General features: G+C 41.6%; 2 protein-coding genes across 2 annotated transcripts; one reads left to right on the forward strand and one right to left on the reverse strand.

The window, feature by feature from the left end:
- The first annotated feature begins 5,601 nt into the window (after positions 1–5,601).
- On the forward strand, positions 5,602–11,207 carry trib3 (tribbles pseudokinase 3). Its single transcript, XM_066670336.1, has 4 exons — positions 5,602–6,501; positions 8,186–8,473; positions 8,735–9,027; positions 9,306–11,207. The coding sequence occupies exons 2-4, from the start codon at positions 8,186–8,188 to the stop codon at positions 9,778–9,780; spliced, it is 1,056 nt and encodes a 351-aa protein (XP_066526433.1). The 5' UTR covers positions 5,602–6,501; the 3' UTR covers positions 9,781–11,207.
- Positions 11,208–11,348: 141 nt separating this feature from the next.
- Positions 11,349–17,373, reverse strand: maf1a (MAF1 homolog, negative regulator of RNA polymerase III a). Its single transcript, XM_066670337.1, has 7 exons — positions 16,671–17,373; positions 16,301–16,429; positions 16,037–16,205; positions 15,718–15,839; positions 14,292–14,411; positions 14,017–14,115; positions 11,349–13,842 (listed from the first exon to the last, which is right to left on the reverse strand). Exons 1-7 carry the CDS (start codon positions 16,751–16,753, stop codon positions 13,818–13,820), a joined length of 747 nt encoding a protein of 248 aa, XP_066526434.1. The 5' UTR covers positions 16,754–17,373; the 3' UTR covers positions 11,349–13,817.
- Between the last annotated feature and the right edge of the window lie 784 nt (positions 17,374–18,157).

Consider the following 18,157-nt stretch of genomic DNA (forward strand, 5'->3'; position numbering starts at 1 on the left):
AGACTTGCCACCCCAGACCTGTGATCTCCAAAAAGTACAGTCTTTCCCTTTGAGGAGCAGAGGACCTTTTAAAGCAAGTCAATGGTAAAACCCTCTAAAGGTGAGTAAATTAGATCAGTGGAAGATACACAAAGACACAGAAAGAAAGAGCTCTGAACATATGCATTCTGATTAAATACAAATACATTCTACAGTACTCTATCATCATAAAGAGCTTGGGTATTATTTTTCCAAAGAAGTCATAAAGCTGTGTGCCTCTCTTACTAAATACACTACATGTATTTAGGTACGTATAACAAGGTGAAAAAACCTGGCAAAATCCCTTTATAAAATTCTGACTTTCAGATGTCCAGAACGGGAGCGCTAAGTTGGCGGTAAGTACAGTGGAAGAAAGAGAAAGGGGGGAAAATCACTGACTAACTTGTTTATGCAGAAGGCTGGTCGCTGCTGTGGAATTCAGTCTTTCACAATCTTTCTTTCAAAAACACAGTACTGCATCCAGAGTAAGTCTGAATAAGGAAATACCCCTTTCTCTCTCTCCCTCTCTCTCTCTCTTTTCTATCTGTGTCTCTTTCCCACTCTCCATTGCACCACTTGCAATAGCACAATGACATAATCAGCCCAAAAAATAAATAAATAAAAAGGTGTCTATTTTCCATGACTCCGTTAATAATGGGCTCCTAGAAACTCTGCTTAAGTCACGTACAAAAGCTCACCTCCACCCCTATTTCACTCCAGCTTTGATTCAGAAGAACAGTTGACAAAGAAATTAATTCTGTGATATTTTTTTATATATTTATTTATATTTTTATGTGGACATTTGCAAAGATTCATGATTCTCTGATTCTCTGAAGAACCAACCCTGTTGGCCCCTACTTTGTCATCAGAAAAAGAAAAAAACAAGAACAAATCTAATTTTTAAAGGAGTGTGTGCTGCTTGTTTCCCTTTACAGTGCGGTGTGATCCTGTTGATTGGAGAAGTATCTGGTTTTGACAAGAAATCCAAGAACAAACTTTCTATAGCCCTAATACCCCCTACTCCACCCTACACCACCCCACCCCCTCCCCTCAGGGATGAGAGGAAACTCTGCAGCACCAGTTTCATGAGGTGTGAATGGTGTACGGGTTTCAGTTTGCACCTCTGAACTACAGAACCTTTTTTATCACGAGTGGTTTACTTCACGGAGGAATGCTCCAGTGCTTTTATTACCGCTGATAAGAATATTCCAATGCTGCAAAATAAAAGAAACCTATTATCATACTAATCAAATAACATGATGAGATTCTGCCAACGGGTTTTCGATCACAAGTGCGTTTAAAGTCACCAGCTCGTCTGTACGTTTACTAAGTACAGGAACAGGCAGTGAAACTGCTGTCGGAGGTAATCCACTTCATGCCGCAGACGAAAAAGATGGCGATCGTGTTGAAAAACAGCAGACCTTTCCTTTAATCGTCTTCCATATTCTGATGAAAGGCAGCCCGGAGGAATCTGTTTAAATCGGGGCCTGAATTTACGCAATCAATCACAAAGAAACAAGTTAAAGGGCATTTTATTTATTTTAAAAGTCAAAAAGTTCCAACAATGTTTCAATGTTTCTGCCAAATTACAGACGTACAACGTTGATCCGTGTGGTCAATATTTAGAGTGACGCCCTAAGACAGAATTCTGAGTAGAAAGTAAAAGAAAGTTTCAAACTCCTAAATGTTGTGGCCACAAGTAAAAATGTAAATCCACTGAGGTCAAGCTGCTCTTTCACAAGATCTGAGCAGGCAGTGTTGTTGATGACACAAGTGCCAAACGGAAGTGTTGTAGGCTGTCACCAAATGAGACATATGTGACCTTACAACAAAGCCCACTCAGTCCTACAGCTGCAGAGCTAATCCAGTTAGACTTAGACACATAAGCCAGGCCCGCTCTGTAAACTAGGCTAATTAACTGCTGTGTGGCTAAAGGTGCAGCATGTCTGCCATCAAAACAGATCTGACCTGGTCTTATTTGTTAGCCGCCTTTGACCCATATAAACTCGTAAATATAAAGGTGGCCGATGGATCGTTTGAGGTGATGCTCAAAATGTAAAATCTGTGTTGCACCAATAACCAAACAGTCTCTTCAAATCGCCTCTCATCTGTGTGCTTTATGACCATCGTCCATTTCTGTCATTGCTTAAAGTCAATAGCATGTCAGTAGTATCTTCATCCAGAAAGTTTTGGATCATTTCTATTGGTTCATTCAATATTAAATATTAAATAATTAAACAAAAAAATATATTGCTAGTTGAGCCACGGGAAACGGCAACGGAGAGACCTCAAACACGGAAAAGCATGAATAGAAATGAGGATTCTGCTCTATTTCTGCTTCATAGGTGAGGTATATTGTTTTTCCTGTTACTGATTACTTAAGGTCTGACTCCAAATTCAGGACAGTGCTAACTGCATAAAAGTAAACACAGACTGAAAGAGCTACAAAACGCAACTGTCCGAGTTACAAAAGAGTTTCTGTGGTAATTCAAACAGTAACAGACGAGTTACACCTCAACCACGTACACAGTGCACTTCTGTTTCATACGAAAACATACCATTCCACCTTAAAAGATGTGGACCTTCTGAATAAAAACTAACAGCCGTTCCCCAGAATCTTCCACTTTGCATTTACAGGAATTAAAAACAATGTCAAAACGTTTGTACCACTTTCTCGGGGCTGTGCACTTAACCTGGAGTCTATTTACGACCAGTTTGTTTTCTTAGGAAGGATTAAAGTGATTGGTGTAACACTGCAGAAATATGATTGCAATATGTTCACAATTCCCCCTTCACTATGAAACCCTTCATGGAGAACATGTCCTGTTCCCATGGAGATACGCCATCTCTACTCAGGAAGTATGACATTTCCACCAAATTTTTTTCCCTGCACTACAAACAGCCAGAGGATTTCTGGGAAATTAAGCATGTTCTGTCCACATCTTCCCAGCTGCAACAGCCGTAGAGACACTGTCAAAGAATTCAACTAACGTCTTCAGCCACACCATGTCAGAGTCTTCCTTCAGCTCTGTGACTCAACAATAATAAAATGCCACAACGATAAACAAGCTCCCTGATCCACTCTCTGAGTTCTGAGGTGATAAAAAGGCCTGGACTGATGACTCTGGATATTCGTGATACTAAGACACTCAGAGGTGTCGGGCCGGATGCTGAAATGTGCTGCATGGCTGAAGTGTTTCCATTTTAAGGAGCGGTTGGTCTCTCTCCCACTCAAAGGCCTGCTTCTGGTGGAACAGCCCAGGAAGCCTCCGTCACCCACACAGACACACACGTACACAGCCTCTGACTCACTCTGAAACCATGAGGGCTGAGCAGCAGAGCATCCTGCAGCTTCTCTAACTCAGACCTACCAGCAAGCAGAGGAGCTTCATAACAGAGCATGCAATATAAAAGGATGAAGGATAAGAGCATTGGAAGTATGAAACAAATTGAAATGACACACGATTCAGAATTTTATAAAACCTTATACTGCAGCTATTGACCCTGGCTTTATCACAGAACAACGCGTGCTGTGGGTCATTGTGCGTTATACTGCTGAAAGAATAAAAGAAGCAACTACCACAGTCACTGCCACACACACAAACCTATGTAGGAACAGAAGAACTTTGTGGTTCTACAGTGACAGACTGTGGTCCATCTATTGCTCTGCATCATTTGTTTGCCCTCTTTCACCCTGTTCTTCAGCGCTCAGGACCCCCACAGAGCAGGTGTGATGTGGTGGTGGATCATTCTCAGCGCTGCAGTGACACTGACGTGGTGGTGGTGTGTTAGTGTGTGTTGTGCTGGTGTAGAGTGGATCAGTCACAGCAGTGCTGCTGGAGTTTTTAAACCCCTCAGTGTCTGGACCGAGAACAGTCCACCGACCAAAAACATCCAGCCGACAGCGTCCTGTGCCACTGATGAAGGACTAGAGGACGAGCAACACACACTGTGCAGCAACAGATGAGCTACTGTCTCTGACTTTACATCTACAAGGTGGACCAACGAGGGAGCAGTGTCTCACAGAGTGGACAGAGAGTGGACACAGGGTTTAAAAACTCCAGCAGCACTGCTGTGTCTGATCCACTCTACACCAGCACAACACGCACTAACACACCACCACCACGTCAGTGTCACTGCAGCGCTGAGAATGATCCACCACCACATCACACCTGCTCTGTGGAGGTTCCAAACTTTGAAGAACAGGGTGAAAGGGGCCATTTTTATATTGTGACTGAGGTGGGCATGTATACATACATATATGCACACACAAAACACATTTTTCTAATTATTTATTTAACAAAATCGTTCGTTTAAAATAGCATATCTTCTGAAAGTACGTCTTGTTCAGATAAACTTATCCATTTGGATCATTTTCCTCACAAACCCCATGTAACATTATGTAAACTACCTGAACTACGTTATAGTAAACAGTGCAACAATGGTGCAACACGGATATTGGTGTTGAGTCATAAAAGGGCTGCGGCTTTGCTCAGTGCTGTGATTGGACGCGACGTTATTTTATATCGCAGCTCACGTACGTCTCTCTTAAAATAGACTCCTCATTCTGGTTAACACCTGATAGGGGCAGTGTGTTTAATAAGCTTGATTTCTGTAATAACAGCTCGATTCCAGTTCCGGAAAAATGCGACCTGGATTCCTGTTCGTTCAGAAATGTCCAGCCATTGTAAACAAGCTCGTTTTGTCTGTTCACAGTTTGTCTGCTCTCTGCAGAAGACACTTCAACGGTATTTTGTTCCTCACCCGTTTTCAGCTCAGATTCAGAAGCTGCGTGAGGATTGGCTGGTGAAATCGCTCCTTCTAACCTGATTGGATTGATTTCGCGTAAGTATGTTCTACAAGCCAATCAAAGCGCAAGGAGGCGGGGCTTGCGGAATAGGAGTGGGTCTCTATTTGTTAATGTTTTACAAAAAAAAACATACAAAGTCATAACATATCTTACAACATAAAATGGAGGATAATTTTAAAAAATAAATAAATGAGATTAAATTTAAACAATACATTTATTCTAATTTGTTTTGGGGTGTTATTGTAGTATACAACATTACAGGAGCATTACAGGATACATTTATTAAGTTTATGTAGGAAATTTTGCTTAGCTCTAGTTCCATTTTTATTATAAACTCGCCCTTGAAAAATAAAGTATTCAATGTTATAATTCTATATTTCTACGTCAATATTATATTGTTGTAAATATATATTTTTAAAAAATGTGTATATTAAATGCAGTGCAAAATTCATTGTAAAAAATGAGATACATCCAAAAAATAGGCTGAAAAAAAATCTTGCAATATTTGCAAAGAATAAAAAAATGGACACAAAGTTATTTTAGTAATTGATTTAATAAAATATTCTGTTTATTAAATATATTTACATTACATTTAAATAAATGATGTATAAAAGTTAAAAAGACTTTTATTTAATCTAATTATGTTCTAAATATTAATCTGTTGTGTGTGTGTGTGTGTGTGTGTGTGCGTGCGTGCGTGTGCGTGTTGAGGAGGGGGAGGAGGGTAAATGTCCCAAGTTGTAAGCGGGATGTCGTCAGACGAGGAGGCGGGGCTTAAATGTTGCAATCGCGCTAAAGACGGCATCATCATCATCACCGAGGGCAGGCGAGCGGTAATGTAATGTTAGAAGAGGATAATAGGAGTCTCCGACCAAACACAGATCTCACAGCGCACGGACAGGCGGAGGGGGCACACATCTAATCTGTGGTATCCATTAGAAAGGGATCCTTCTCCTCACTCGAAGGGAATAAAGCAACACCGGCCGAGCTCTTTCTCTCGGTGTGTGCTCGTGTCTCCGCCGCTGCGCTGCCGAGTCCCCCGGTTCGCTCAGCCTAACTTTGTTGGACGACGGCTTGTGTTTCTTTCGTTTGCCAGATTGAAATCGGGCTCAATTGCTTTGGTTCGTTTGTGAAAAAGAGCCTGAGCGGACTGTGGAAACTGGGAGCACAGTCTGTGGAAGCTGGGAGGAGGAACGAGTGCGTCGTTCATTCAGCGGGAATAAGGAACAAAGAGCTACGTGCCAACGACGTGAACGTTAGCGCTCGCCGGTGCCTCACACTTCAGCACTCAGGAGAAAACTAAGGACTAACGCCGAGCACGAGAGCATTTTCATTCATTTTCTCAGTAACATCAACGGCTTTGCTAACAAGCAACCTAGCTTACTTCAAGCAAGTGGAGTGGCAAATTAATCCGGTAGACAAGTGTCAGGAGCGGGGCTTCAACGTGGCAGTTATTCCGCCTGGAGATAGAGTTTCTGGCCAACTTCCTTCACTAAAGACCCTCTATTCTGTACTATTAGTAACATACGCATTTTCATCCGAGATATACTCGTTTCTTTCTCACACTGGAGATGTGTTCTCGGAGCTAAGTTAGCCCTCAAACTCGCGCCGACTGACTGGAGTCACCATTGTTCTGTTTTGGAGAGGAGCGAGGTCCTTTGTCTGAGGGCGAGGTGAGTCAAACTGTCTGCGTAGGTCTCCCTCAACCCACCAGCACATTACTGTTCATTTTCTCCCACAGACACTAAGCCTAGTCATGGACTACAGGGGATTCAGAACTCTTTTTTTAAAATGTGAATCGCAGTTTAAGGATAGTTATTAATCTCTGTCAGGGAAAACAGCCCGTTATAGCAAAAAAAATACCGTTGGTTTATGTTTTTACCGTTGGTTTAAGTCTCCCGCTGTACGATTGGCCGGTGCTGATTAGCCGTTTGTTTCCCCTCAGAAAATATAAGCTAAGCTAATTGTGAAATAGTCCGAGTTAAACTTTAGAAGGAAAAGTGATGGTGCAACTCTCCCCTCAGCCACTCCTCTCCGGGTTTTGATTTTGGGAAAGCTTTTTATTGGTTTTTAAGCACATATATTTGACACAAAGCTGTGTTTAAATCGTGCTGTATGTTTTGAAGAGATATTTTCAGGGTTTGAACCGTGACACAGGACTTTGTGCAGTCTCTGCACACACGCTAAAGAGGGTATAACTTTTGTTACACACTAAAAATAACAGGTGTAACCGCTTTTCTCATTACACACGGACGAATACCGTGTTTACAGTTCACAAGCCTGTACCTCCAGACTAACTTTTCCTCAAAACCTTTGAGAGCTGTTCTGTACAGTTCTAAATGATTATAGAGGCCCAATGAGTCCTAGCAATAAAGAACAGAGGTAATTAAATGCTTGTAAACATCTTTGTCTCTCGTATTTTGCAACTTATGCCATGGGTCCTCAGTTCTAATCTGTGTAATCTGGAATGTGTGTTTTAAAGATAAAAACAAATCTGTATATAACACACAGGCGAGTGGAAAAACGAGACTGGGCTACGTCACTGCATGACGCGGTCTTGAATGTGTAATAACCCGGTGTATGTAAAGAGAGAGAGACCGAGAGAGAGGGGAATGAGTCACTGCCTTTCGAAAGCTGCGAACAGTAACTTGAGTAACAGTCTGCTTGCATCAAGGAGCGCTGATCATCACTCAGAGGCTCATATTTAGCTCCTTTTGAAGGAGCAGCGGATGTGATTCAGCGTTGCCTTTTCCTGCTACATCCTCACTGCCTCATTATCCTCACAGTTGTTATCCACGCAGTATGCAGAAGTCTGGAGAGCCCTGATTAAACACTAGGTTTTGTTGATGCATCAGCTCATCCTTTTAAATCCTACAGTGTGTACACCTCTTCTACAGAGCACACGTCTGTACAGTTGAACACACAATTCCAGTTCCTTTGCTTGATTTGAACATGTAACAGCAACTAAAACATTGGGGGGAGTGGTTCCCAGGAAGGAATTAAGCCTAGTCCTGGAATATGTCCTACTTTCAATAGAAAATCGTCATTTAAAAAACCGCCTCAATGTGCCACAACTTTTTGCAAAGCCACATTGTTCTATGAGGATGTGTGCTTCTCACTTCCTTCAACAAAAATGTAATTAAGCCCCATCGTTTGATATGACTTCACGTTCTGTATCCACTACTGCATGTGTTACCCGAAAGCCAGCTCTTTATTAACTTGACATGAGCTAGAGCTGTGTGAACAAGTATTGCGCAACACCTGAGACTTCTGTGCATGAGACAATGTGCCCTCACCAGGTTTTGACCTTGTTCCATCACAACCCTTGCATCACCTCTCTCCCCTCCTTTCCAACAGATGAGCGTGAATCTCTCAACACCCGTGCTGCCTCTGCAACTGAAGCGGGTAGATCAAGAGGACTCCCATGGCACAGAGTCTCTGAAGTGTAAGCGCCGCAGACTGAGCCAGCCCCCCTCCCCTGTCTTGGCCCCATGCCTTCGGCCCCTGACCCAGAGCCCGGAGCAGGCGGGCCCTGAGAACCATTGTGTATCATCCATCGGGCCCTATGTTCTGCTGGAGGCCACAGAGGGCACCCAAACCTACAGAGCTGTCCACCGTGTCACAGAGCAGGAATATACTTGCAAGGTAAGCCCCCAGCCTAGAGAGCCCTGCGTATATTTGTGCTGTTTTCATATTAAAAGCAAATTAAAACATTTCCAAAGCATTGTAATGAGTGTTTTTGTGTGTTTTGGCCGTCATATGCCAAAGAACAATGATTAAGGCTTATCAGCACTCTATTATTCTCAAAATGACTCATGGGCACATGAAAATAACAGCTTAATAGTAGCCTTTTGTTTTGTTGGCATATCTGTAATCAACAGGTTTTGTTTGTGTTTCCATTTGCAGGTGTTTTCTATGAGGAGGTATCATGACCTCATTGCTCCATACACCCGTCTTTTGCCTCATGACAACATTTGTAAGATATCTGAGGTGATTACGGGGGAGCATAATGTGTACATATTCTTTGAGCGCAACTATGGTGACATGCACTTTTACGTGCGAACCTGTAAGAGGCTGCAGGAGGACGAGGCTATACGTCTCTTCGGACAGATGGCATCGGCAGTTGCGCACTGTCATGAGAAAGGCGTCGTTCTCAGAGACCTCAAGCTGCGCAAGTTTGTCTTTGCTGATGCACAAAGGTGAGTTATGACTTTTAAAGGAATCATTGCTAATGATGAATGAACCTTAGCGTTAGGAAGAATCAGTCTGTTAGTTTACATTCCCTGATAACTATTAGCTCCTATACTTGCTGTTTCTAAAAAAGAAAGTCAGTTCTCAAGAAAATAACTTTGTACGTGTGTGAAGAATACAACAATGTGAGGATATCCTCTTGACTATTGTTTCCTCTTACTTTGCTAGTGACACAAATCCAAAAGAACCAGTGGGAGTTTAAATGATCTATTCTTTCTCCCCACAGAACAAAGCTGGTCTTGCAGAACCTAGAGGACTCCTGTCTTCTTAACGGAGACGACGACTCGCTGACAGACAAGCACGGCTGCCCGGCCTATGTCGGTCCGGAGATTTTGAACTCTCGCCACTCGTACTCAGGGAAAGCAGCCGACATCTGGAGCCTGGGAGTAGTTCTCTACACCATGCTGGTGGGACGCTACCCTTTCCAGGATGTGGAGCCTGCAGCGCTGTTCAGCAAAATCCGCAGGGGTGCTTTCACCATCCCCGAGACTCTGTCCCCCAGGGCCAAATCTCTGGTGTGCTGCATGCTGAGGAAGTTACCCTCCGAGCGACTGGAGGCACCAGACATCCTGCTGCACCCTTGGCTGCACTGTAGCCCCACAGTTATTTCCAGCCAGCACCCTAGCTCCAGGCACTCTTCAGACCAAGTGGTCCCAGACTTTGAGAAAAGTGAGGACGAGGACTGTTACAGAGGCCGGTAGAGGGAGCGTTTTTCCTCTCCCATCACTCACTCACTCACTCTCTCACCTGGCCATTCCTGCTAGCACCATAGAGGATCCTTACAGAGACCTGTGCTTCAGAGTGTTAGCAGCTCTCAAGTTCAGGAAAAAAGGCTGAACAAATTTCAGATTCCAAAAAAACGGTGAGCAGCTTCATCGCTGTTTGTCATCAGGCGAAGGATCTGAGAGGTTTCAGTCAGGCTTTCTGGCCTTTGTGTTCACTGCAAGTAGATACAGGACCAGAGGAGTCTGCAAGCCTTCATATTAAATCTGGGAACGACCTACGCTGATGTGGTCTCATCCAAAAAAAAAAAAAAAAAACCCTAAGGGCTGTGAAAAGTTGAAAAGACTTGAGTTGTGCATTGGCTGCTCCACAAGCAGGTCTGTCGTTCAGAGCACAACTGGACCTTCCTCAACCCTTCAGACTCGTGCAAAGACATTCACGTCAGCAGTATTGCGATGGGCATGTGTACATTTTATATGGTGTATGCTCATGTTGTTGGTGAGACTTTAAACCACTTGTCTGATACCTCTGACTTGAATCCTGGGATACTTGATGCACAGTATGTGCCTTTTTCTTTCGTATGTACTGTTTACAAAATTTACAGTGGAAAAGTGAGGTTGATATTTAAAGTGCCTTTTTCACTAGGACAGTTGATGTTATGTAGTCATACTTTTTTGGAGTAACCTACCAAAGATTTACGTGTCTTCGCCCATCCTCATCTTTTACGTGACTCTTGGAACAGCTGAAGTGCTTACCCATGCGAAGGGTTACAAACGGAAAATGTTTTGTATTCCAAACCCTTTGAGAAACGTTTGCATTCTTGTGACAAATCCTGGTCTAGATTCACTCAGAGAACATGGTAGAACAGGGAGGATAACAGTAATGCTGTGTTTAAGTAGACCAGGAGCTGTACATATACGTCCTGCTACAATTCTGTGTAACCCTTTCAGGAAAATCTTCCCTCAGTGCCAGGTATTTTTTTCCCCCTTTCTTTCACTGTTCTCTGAGGAACCTGTGATGTCAGTGTAGGCATGGTGACTTAGGTCATGAATAAGTTTAAACATGACCTAAGGCATGAGTACTGTCTGTTATGTGTATGTGCTGTGGGTGGACTTAGTTAGATTTGAAGGAGTTGCGCTAGTTGACTTGCACCGCTGTTAGGTTCCATGTAATGGTAACGTGGTGTGCGTAGTGTCTAACATGTGAAGCAGAACAAAGGCATTACAGTTGATGTCAGTAGTGATGCCTGCATGCAGTGCTTTGACCCTCATGTTCAACTACTTTTGTGAAAATTGTAAATATCACTTTTGTAACTAAGGCAAAAAGAACACTACATTTTGTTCAGTTCCAAGGTTTGATTTGCTTTTTCTAAGTATTTTGTTGTTGCCAGTACAAATAAACCAAGGTTGAATAATGTGTGTTTTGTCTTTTCGTAATTGTGGTCAGTTCCTGAAAGACCACGTTTCTATTTCTCATCTTCAGTGAACAGAGACAGTTGTGAAATGAATATCTTTGAACCAATTACCAATGTAAAGATTTATTACACGTAGCATTTCAAATCACAATCCATAAAATCTCATCAAAAGACAAACGCACACCTTCAAAAACAACCACTATTTAACACATGATCTGTTTCCATCTGTGGTGTTTCCCCAAGGCTTTCGTCTGCTTTCTGAATATCACACACATACGCTATACTCTCAGTAACAAATGCTCTTTATGACATTCAAAGCTTTATAAAACTTTAATAAACTCTGGGAATTTCAATGAGAGTAGATTTCTACAACAACAACAGTGCATTGCACCATAAGAAAGAACAAGGCTCACATACAGTCTACTAGAAAATATAAAAAAGAGATGAGAACAAACTACATTCACCATTTGGTCAGTCCACGTTTGGAATCAATGGATAAACTATAAATCAACAAACGGCTTTAAGACCCAAATGTACGGAACACCACGTTTTACCCAATCTTACAAAAGCAGTTGTAGTGCAGCTGCCAGAACACAATGACCTGGACACTGAAGAAATATTTAAAAAGTGTAACTTATGACATTAAGCATTAAAAAACACACACTCACACACACAGCATGACTCAAACATGTGAGGATCTAAACTTTGCCTGTTAATAGGAACACTACGTAACATTTTTTCTTTAAAATTACAGCTTCAAAATCACTGTGATGCTTCACTGAGCTGTAATAAAGTAAACAAGTCTCGTCAATGCTACTCTGGGCTCAGCACACTGCAGAAACTACACAATGTAGCTTCTGCTGGAGGGTAGGATGCCACACCCCTCCCCCTTGATTTCAGTACAGTGCTGTAAAAATAACACTAGGTGGAGCCCCAGGAGCAAAAGACCCAAATCTTACCTTATGTTCCTTTAAGCTAAAGAAATCAAACAGATGATGAACAGACCTGTGATGCAACCCCACAATTTAGTTAAAATAAAAGTAACTCAGCATAGCTTTTCTACTCAGGCAACAAATACGCACTCATGTTAGCTTTGGCTAACGTTAGGACGAGAAATATTTCCTGATGAGAGGGCGGCTGTGCAGACACTGGGATGCCATGTTCTTAAAGACCAATGCAACCAAAAATATATTCACATATCACAACTGTGGTGACACAACAACAACAACAACAATCCCCTTTGGAGGAAGAGTTTTCTCACTCCATTTTATGTTAAATTTCCCCCACAATGAAAACTCAGGGACATTTATGCACCCAGGACAGCTGAAGATGAAACAGGCCCGAGAGTCAAAATCTAAAAATCACAATTATATTTAAAGCTGCTTTATCTCTGAGAAAAGAAAGCAAAGATACAAAAAGGAGGGAAAAATAACTAGTAATCATTCGTCTAAATTACTAGCTCTAGAAATGCAGGCTACTAATATTATATTCCAGTCAAATAAACGAGTGTAAACCATCTGCATATTACAAAAAATGTTAGGATTTTATATCCATAAATGGGAAAAGTGAACGCTAACACTAAGCTAATTCTGGAATTTTTTGGTTATCTTTAGCTTATCCTCAGCTACACCACACACAGCAGTGACTCTGGGATCTGGAACCTAGGACATGCAGGAGCCTCTAGGGCCCTGGCTGAAAGAGGCCATCAGGGACAGGCCCTCAACGCTGACAACTAATCTGAAGTGTTCTGCTTCTGACCAGCATTTAAGCCTTTGTTTCAATGACACTGGATGTGCATTCCGCTTCTAACCCCCAACCAGCCTCAGCACGTTCAACATTAAAAAGAGAAACCCCTTTTCATTGGTCACCGATGCAGATATAACATCTTTAAAAAAAAATATCTACACATAAGATCTCAACAACAAAAATAAAACTCCAAATAACACACCAAATATTTGTTATTATCTGTGCTTGGTCCCCCCCTAAAAAACTATCAAAAATAATAATCAAACAAAGACAATTCTCAAAAGAGACAAAAGAAAGTGACGTGGGTCCACAACATTGAGACAATGGCATGGTGGAATGCGCCCCCTGGTGGTAATAGACTAGAGTAAAAGACTATGAGAGATATGAATCCAACAAAATGCCTCTTTCATCAATAAAATCCATCCATCCATCCATTATCTGTAACCGCTTATCCAATTTAGGGTCGCGGGGGGTCCAGAGCCTACCTGGAATCATTGGGCGCAAGGCGGGAATACACCCTGGAGGGGACGCCAGTCCTTCACAGGGCTCATCAATAAAATAAACGTGTTAAAACACTTTCTCTATTAAAAAAACGGTGACAGATCTTTTGTCCGAATACGAAGAAAAACAGGGTTTAAGAATACGTAAAACAACATAAAATAAAGATCTCATTCACATTGTGCAGACCTTAACATCACTTATATAAGACTTGTCAAAATAAAGGTTTTCCTTCATGTCGTGAAAGAAAACATAGCTCACAACGACAAAGAAAAAGGAACAACCAAACTACAAACTCTGCAAAAGGATTTACGAATTTCTCTAAATTCAGGAGAAAATGCACTGCATCTGTTGTCTTCACTGGGCACATAAAGCTCCGTACCTGCACGGGGTGAAAAGAAATAGTACTGGTGAGTTTCAAGTACTTTAACAAACAACAGTGTTGATAAAAATGACATTTCAATTCCTTCAAGATAAAGTTATCTACATACTTCAATCCTATATTTAGTTCCATATTCTGGCCTCTATAAAAACCTCCTTCCAGGCCTTCCCTCACCTTTCCTCATCCATGTTCTCCTCCTCCTCATAGCTGCCCTCATCCAAGTCCAGATCCAACTCTGTCCCGATACCAGAGTCCAGTGGAGCCATAAAAAGACTGTATACAAATGCAAGAAAATAGTCAACACACAGCTGCAAATGCCCTATTTTATTTAATAGATTTATTTATGTGACAAGCTTGGTCAAGTTTTTGAATCCATAACGATGTTACACACTGTTTATGCAATCGTATGCTCATTAACACAGAGTTGAGCAGTGCCACAAGACGTTTACCTAACACAGCGGCATGTAAAGAACACAATCCTCTTGAGCTTCTTGTTGTAGAAGAAATAGTTGAAGGACCACAGGTTGCCTTCTTCTCCATAGGGGTCTGAATCAAGGTCTGGTTTATAACTGAAACAAGAAAACGAGACAAAGGTGAGAGGATGTAAACACAAAGTCAAATAATTTTTTTTAAATGTTACAATCATCTCAGAATAAGGCAGTGTCAATGAATTTCTAGACACCAGCTCAATCTCACTATTCTCCAACAGACCTTACATTACCGAGTCTTAATTAACCCTCCGGCTCCTGGATCAGTAACTGCATCCAGTTTCCCACTGCATTAGTACGCAGGGCTCTCTGGAGGTTATGCATGTGACACTAACATCCACAAATACAGAGTGTGGAGCATCAGCTTCTGATTAACCAAGCAATTATTCTAATTAGTTAGTACTCTGTGAAAAGACTCCTCTCAATCATCTCATTACAATAGCTATACACTCCTAGTCCCACGTGTAACATTTGGACAAAACGGTAAATTTAGATGCACATATGGATACCTTTTTGAATTTTTCATTCAAAAAAACTTTAAAAGTGATCTGGGGCCTGACATGCTTTTGTCAAATCACCACAAGGCTCAAACAGCACAGCACCAGTCTAAACCTTAATAACCAGCCATGTTCAGAACCCGTCTCAGCACCTGTTCCTTTAAAGCTCACTTTAATCCGAGCACACCGTAGTGAGAAATGTCTGAGCAGAAGCTCTGGTTATTAAACATTTTCACTTCTCTCTTCTCATTTTCAGCATTTCTGCTCAGTGGTGATGGTGTTTAGTGCTTCCCTGCACGCAAAATATAGCATACACAATATATATAAATAATTATATTTACACAAATCCTGTGTAATCGAATGTTTCAAGATGTCACCAGCTAAGAAAAGTGAACTAAACTGTCAAATTAGCCTATATTTTTATGTAAGTTATTTAATGTTAAATGCCATTTTAAACTGTATATTGGTGAAGTTGCGTCTACTTTAGTGCCAGCACCATTCGGCCTGTTAACAGATTTGACACTGAGCTGTGATTGTGATTGTTCATGTAGTTTAATATAAACCTTTTCATTTCAGGAATCTAAGATAAGTCATTTGGGCTGAGACTTGTGTTTATTATTAGTTTATAAGCAGTTCATTCTGCTTAGACCTTCAAAAATCTGTACTTTGATGACGATGATGTCCATTTACAAGAGCCCTTCAGTAAACATTTGCTGCATTAAGTCGACTGGTGGAATTAGCTCAGGGGTTCATTTACAGTAGAGGTTACACTTCAAGAAGAATAATGCTAAAATAGATGGACATTTCCAGCTCCATTTTGTTGAAAACAAAACCATATTTCGTGCCTCTCCAGAATACACTGTAGGTTTGGTCATGACGATTCATTCTACCTGTAGATATCACATTCAGCCAGGCTGATCTCATTGTCAATGGCTTCCCAAAGCTGAGGCTGCAGGCGGCTGTATGCCTCCCCAGCGGCTGCAGCCAAACTACTGTTGACTGCATTAAATACCTGAGGAAACAGCAGAACATAAAACAGACCGTATTATTATTACTTCTTGTTACGGAGCACAATAACATACAGAAATTTTGAGGTGCCAGGCAAAACGTAAACAAAAATCATGTGCATATCATAACTATATTTATATAGTTGACTACTGATTATTGTTGATTATTCAGAATGACTGCATGTAGTTAAAGTTTCCTTACCCAGTTGACACTTGGCTCTCTACTGAAGTCATGGCCTCTGGTGCGGCTGAAGTCGTAGTCTGGCCTGAAAGACTCATTAAGAGTGGCGATCAAGTAGAACAGAGTCTTCCTGCTGCACTTATCTGACAGAGGACCCTCCCCTTCATCACCACTTTGACTGTGACTCAGCCTGAAACACAAGCACAAAAAACACAGTGGAATAAACAATCACCCACACATGATTTCTGTCATTAAAACCCTGATTTAAAAGAGTAATGCTCTTACTTATTTGGGCTGATTCCAGAGGTCTGTGGAGGCGACAGTGGTTCCAGCACATGAGGCAGTCCTTCCTGACAGAACTGCTTAAACATCTGCTTGTCTTCACCTGCCATTTTGCAGGAGTAACTTTCAATCCTAGGGAAATTTGTTACACGACAGGATCAGATTTATTCTCATCATCTTGATTAGATTAAAATTGACTGACATGAAATGTAAAGTATGTCTGAGCAACTCTGAGCTATTCTAGCCCAAGGTCAAGTAAAATATATGTTATTACTATTATATAACGTGTTTGATGTTTATAATTTGCATTTTATTATTATGCTATATTTCTACAACCGACAGAACAGTTACAGAAACATTACTGCCAACTTACCGTCCTATTATCTTGCAGTCTCCAGTCTCTATAGTTAGTTGAGTGTTTATAGCCTCGAAGCTAGAATTTTCTAAGAGTTTCATGGTGTGTCCGTGTTGGTAGCTATGCTATATTTTGATTAATGAAAGGAAACTGCCTCAGTCGCACACCAAGCGAGTTACAATCAGATAAACAGTTAAAAACAGCGGGAAAGCGTAAACAAGGTTCAAACTTTGAGCGTTAACGCTTTATCTGCGCAAAACTCGACACTGAAATCCCACAAAAAAGGGACTAACGTTACGAAAACACCGTTATCTCCCCAGCTCAAGTCTCTCTCTCTCAGCAGTGTTTTGTTTTGAATGAAGCCACCGCCGCTGGTGAAGCAAATCAGTTACAACAAAAACCTGTTCTCCGATTCCCCCAAATTTCACAAAATCATACACCGCTTCCCGTTATTTAGGAACGTGTTAAAAATATTTGTCGCGGGCTTCTCGTACTTCTGTGTCTAATAAATATGTCCTCCTTTTTACTGTGGAATTTCCAGTACCTTCCATTAAACAGGCTAAAATTAGGAGGAAAATTATACATCCCAGCTACTGAATCAGCGCTTAGGCAGAATCGCAAGGCTTATACAAGCCCCTTTCTTCGATGTATCGTTGCTTTGAATAAATACACTACTTTTGAATATGTAAGTTTCCGTTCTAATATCAACTCCGCTTTTCCCTGGCGCTGATCTCTGTTGGTGAAACTGAAGATGACGGCTTTTTAGCTTACTGCCCCCTGCAGGACAGGAGCATTCATGCGCCCAGCCATAACAATAAAACCACCTGCCTCATTGTTCAGGACAGGTAGTCTGGTATATAGCTTACATCTTCAAAATCATTGTGGTAATTCCCTGACCCATACTACTCTGAGTTCAGCACCACAGAAACTGCACAGTGTAACTTTTTGGAGAAGGGTTGGAAACCACCCCCACTCCCTCTCCATCTAGACTGATGTCAGTACAGTGTTGTAAAAATTAATTACACGAAAATACAACATTTTACCTAGTGTTCCTTTAAGTTTGAGCTTCACATTAATTACACTGTCACATCAATGTCAAAGGAAGTGGGCACTTTTTCTTTATTTTTCCCCAAACAGGGTGTGATTAACGCCTTCTATGTGTGTTTGATGCACCATCTTGTAAATCTGCATTAGACAGCACTTTTGTGATGGTGCTGAACACAAATGACATCCAAGCAACTCATTCACACAAGAAAACTTCACAAACCCTGTCAGGAACTGACATGATTAGCTGAAACATTTTTGACAGTACTAAAAGTAAGCACCTTCATATTTATTAACAAGATGTAATATGTAAAGGCGGCACTGTGGCTCAGCAGGTAGGTGTCGGAGTCACACAGCTCCAGGGGCCTGGAGGTTGTGGGTTCGAGTCCCAATTCGGGTGACTGTCTGTGAGTGTGGTGTGTTCTTCCTGTGTCTGCGTGGGTTTCCTCCGGGTGACTGTC

This window comes from Hoplias malabaricus, chromosome 5 (genome assembly GCF_029633855.1).
Source record: "Hoplias malabaricus isolate fHopMal1 chromosome 5, fHopMal1.hap1, whole genome shotgun sequence".
In the NCBI taxonomy this organism is placed as follows: domain Eukaryota; kingdom Metazoa; phylum Chordata; class Actinopteri; order Characiformes; family Erythrinidae; genus Hoplias; species Hoplias malabaricus.